The sequence below is a fragment of the Camelina sativa genome, chromosome 19 (genome assembly GCF_000633955.1).
Source record: "Camelina sativa cultivar DH55 chromosome 19, Cs, whole genome shotgun sequence".
NCBI classification, from domain to species: Eukaryota; Viridiplantae; Streptophyta; class Magnoliopsida; order Brassicales; family Brassicaceae; genus Camelina; species Camelina sativa.
The window spans coordinates 10,388,849-10,391,947 of record NC_025703.1 but is presented as its reverse complement, the minus strand read 5'-3'; the positions used below and the strand labels follow the sequence as shown (position 1 = coordinate 10,391,947).

The window sequence follows — 3,099 nt, the reverse complement described above, 5'->3', positions numbered from 1 at the left end:
TTCCTACCGAAAACTCGAGTAATGGTGGAGGCGAAGAGAGAAGAGATCAAAGCCGCCACATAGAGAGACGAAGTGAAGAGAGTGAGAAGCTGACTATCAAATCGACAGTACTCGTTCTCGTGTGCGCTCTTCATCTTCTTGTGCACGTAAGGGAAGAACTCTTCCAGGAAAGGCTCCATCGAGGTTACCCCTCCTACAAGAAAAGAAAAAAACCCCACAATTAGTCACCGGACATTTCCTAGATGAAAGAAAGAACGAGATTTGAATCTGAGAAACAAACAAAAAAAGAAACCTGAGATTCCAAGATCGTATCCGAAGATGAGACCACCAAAAGCACCGATGAAACATGTTACGAACACTTTCGGTGTCAACTTGTAATTATAGTTCCGAACACCCGGCGTTTGACTGACGAACCCTCCGGCCATTTCTCCGATTTGAGACGAAAAACAAAAAAATTGCTTAAAACGACGTCGTGGAAGACTCGGTGTTTGTGGTTGACTTGGCTCTGTTTTTCAGACAGAGGAGATCTTGTTCTTCGTCTTCTTGTGTTAGTTTTTGTTTTCCTCTCAGTTAGATCTGGTTCGAATTCAGACAGAGAAAACAAAAAGAAGAAGAAAAGAGTTGATATTGAAAAATGAAGAAGATTTGAGTTGAAATTTATAGCATTTGTCAAAATTTAACTGTCGGCTGACTTTGAGGTTTGGAAGAGAAAGAAGAACAGCTGTTTGTTCTCGTTCTTCCCACTAGCCCTATTCCTCTGGATCTTATCTGCTTCCATAAATCTCGTGTCTTTTTTTTAGTTCAAGCAAATTAACTAATACTATAATCTTTGTCTTTTTCTGTTTGAAAATGTGTAAAGTTATCTTATGATGACGAGGAATAATCAAATTTTCTCAACGATACTTTAGGACAGTTTACCAAATTAACGTAATTATTGGACTGCATAATAAATAATTAATACACGAAAAGCTGTAATTTCTTAGATTATTAGATCCACACTCTTTAATTTGCACTAGAACTACAGTTTTGACTTAATTAAAGCTATTTTTGATTTTCTCGTCACCTTTTTCTTACAAGTGACAGATCTTTTTATTTGGTGTTTGTGGTACTAAATGAGTAAACGCCCGCAAAACTCGGTCAATGGACAAAAAAGACCGCTACAATTTTATTTATTTGTAGTCTTTTTAGATAAGATTTTTATTTTTCTTTGTTGAACATTAGATAAGATCTTTGATTGGATTTCAGATCTATTTTTAAATTTCAAACTTAAAAAGTATAGAGTAGTTATTACTTTTCAATCTTTTGATACTAAAAAGGTGATACGGAGTTTTCAGTATCTATCCAAAACTTGAGGCCATTTGATACCTAAATAACCTTTTTTACCCGTGACAGCCTTTCCATTCACATGCATGGATCTATCATGAATGTTACGTTTTTATATTATCCACGGAATGGGGACAAAATAAGTTTTTGAATGAAATCGTTTTTTTCGATATTATAAGAGCATATTATACGTCAAATTGACTTCTAAGATAATATTTATGTGTCAGAGGATATTCAAACAATGTTATTAAAACAGTTGGACCTGTGGGCTATTATTGATTCCGATGGAAATAAAAAGTTGACCATCACTAGTTTTCTATACGAAATTATTATTTATTTCGTAAATCATACGTAGTTCTATACTTTTTATACGTAGTCAGTCTTACGTTGCTTTCGACTCCTTTAGTTTACATTGGAAAGTCAAAACTCCCGTTAGATTATTTTCATGATGTTCCCACAAAACTTTCGTCATCTCAATCATCATATATTATAAATTTAATGACATATATATCGTTACCATCACGACGTAAATGCAGAATATGAGGCTGCGATAGTGAATAACGACGTTATGCATTGCATACAAGGGTATGTTTCCTTTTTCATGTAAATTGGTGTGGTACAAGCTTATGTCTGCCCCTGCTAGAGTAAATTGTATACACTACAAGAAAACAATCGATTTGCGATGGGAGAATTCATCGCACATTCCTCGCAAATCGTGAATCGCAAAGGATTTGCGAGATACTATAATCTCTCGCAAATCGCGTCTCGCAAATACTAAATATCGCAAATGCCTCGCAATTTGCGAGGATCACATTCCTCGCAATTCACTAGCAGTTTGCGAGAAACCTCTCGACTCGCAAATCTGAAGCAATTTGCGAGAAACTGAATCCATCGCAAATACGTTGCAAGCTAGATTAATTTGTATTAAAATTAAATTTGAATTTGGATTCGAATTGAAATTGAATTGAAACTGAATTGAAATTTTAATTTGAATTGGCAATTGGGAATATAATTAAAATTCCTATAAAATCTAAACTGAAATGGAATTTAAATTGTCTTTAACAAAAAATTCAAACTGAAATGAAATTTAAATTGTCTTAAAAAAACATTTACATTACAAAACACAAGGTTTTAAAAAGTTTGAGAGAGAGATTTGGTAGTGTTGGTAGTGTTGCCCTCTCCACCGGGGTTTCCTGTTTCATCGATGTTGGTAGTGTTGCCCTCTCCTCCGGCTTCTGGGTTGGTCCTTGTCGTGTTTCCAAACCTAGAAGCAAATTCCGGATCCTTTTCAGCGAGATACTCGAAGTATGCATCATAGCTATGCATCCTCTCTGAACTTTGTTGGATTTGAGTCGCCTGAGTTTGAATACAGTCCTCAACGGCAGCTAGCTTCTGAGCCAATATTAGCGGATCATTAGCCGGAGACATAGGCGGTGGACGCTACTGGTAGAAGATGCTTCAAACTGCAAAGAACCAACGCCATAAATCCTGTTTTTCTTCTTTGGAGCAACCTACCAACAAAACAACAACACAACAATGAAACTTCAAAGAAAGACGAAGACAAAAACAAAAACAAAAACATTCAAAGTATATAAAACAGACAACCTACTGATGTGTAAATTTTGTTTTTGACATGAATGGGCACCCCACTAGAAGCAGTGCTCTCTCCATTATCTCCTGTGTAATGCTCAGATTCTACCTCTTGAATCTTGGACGACACCTCGTTGAACAGAGACTCAGACTTTCCATCCGTAAAAGACCCATCAGGCTTTCGAT

The 3,099-nt window shown here is 36.1% G+C and overlaps 1 protein-coding gene across 2 annotated transcripts in view; it reads right to left on the bottom strand.

Moving 5' to 3' along the window:
• Positions 1 to 784, bottom strand: part of LOC104765867 (sugar transport protein 4) — a 3,002-nt gene extending 2,218 nt beyond the window's left edge. Inside the window, exons 1-2 of one of the 2 annotated variants that reach the window (XM_019241573.1) lie at positions 293 to 783; positions 4 to 193 (exon numbers count right to left, since the gene is read on the bottom strand). In XM_019241573.1, the coding sequence (XP_019097118.1) occupies positions 4 to 193; positions 293 to 425 (323 nt within the window). In that variant the 5' untranslated portion in view covers positions 426 to 783. Of the gene's footprint in view, positions 1 to 3; positions 194 to 292 lie in introns of both variants that reach the window. The other variant, XM_010489650.2, reaches the window with a different exon arrangement.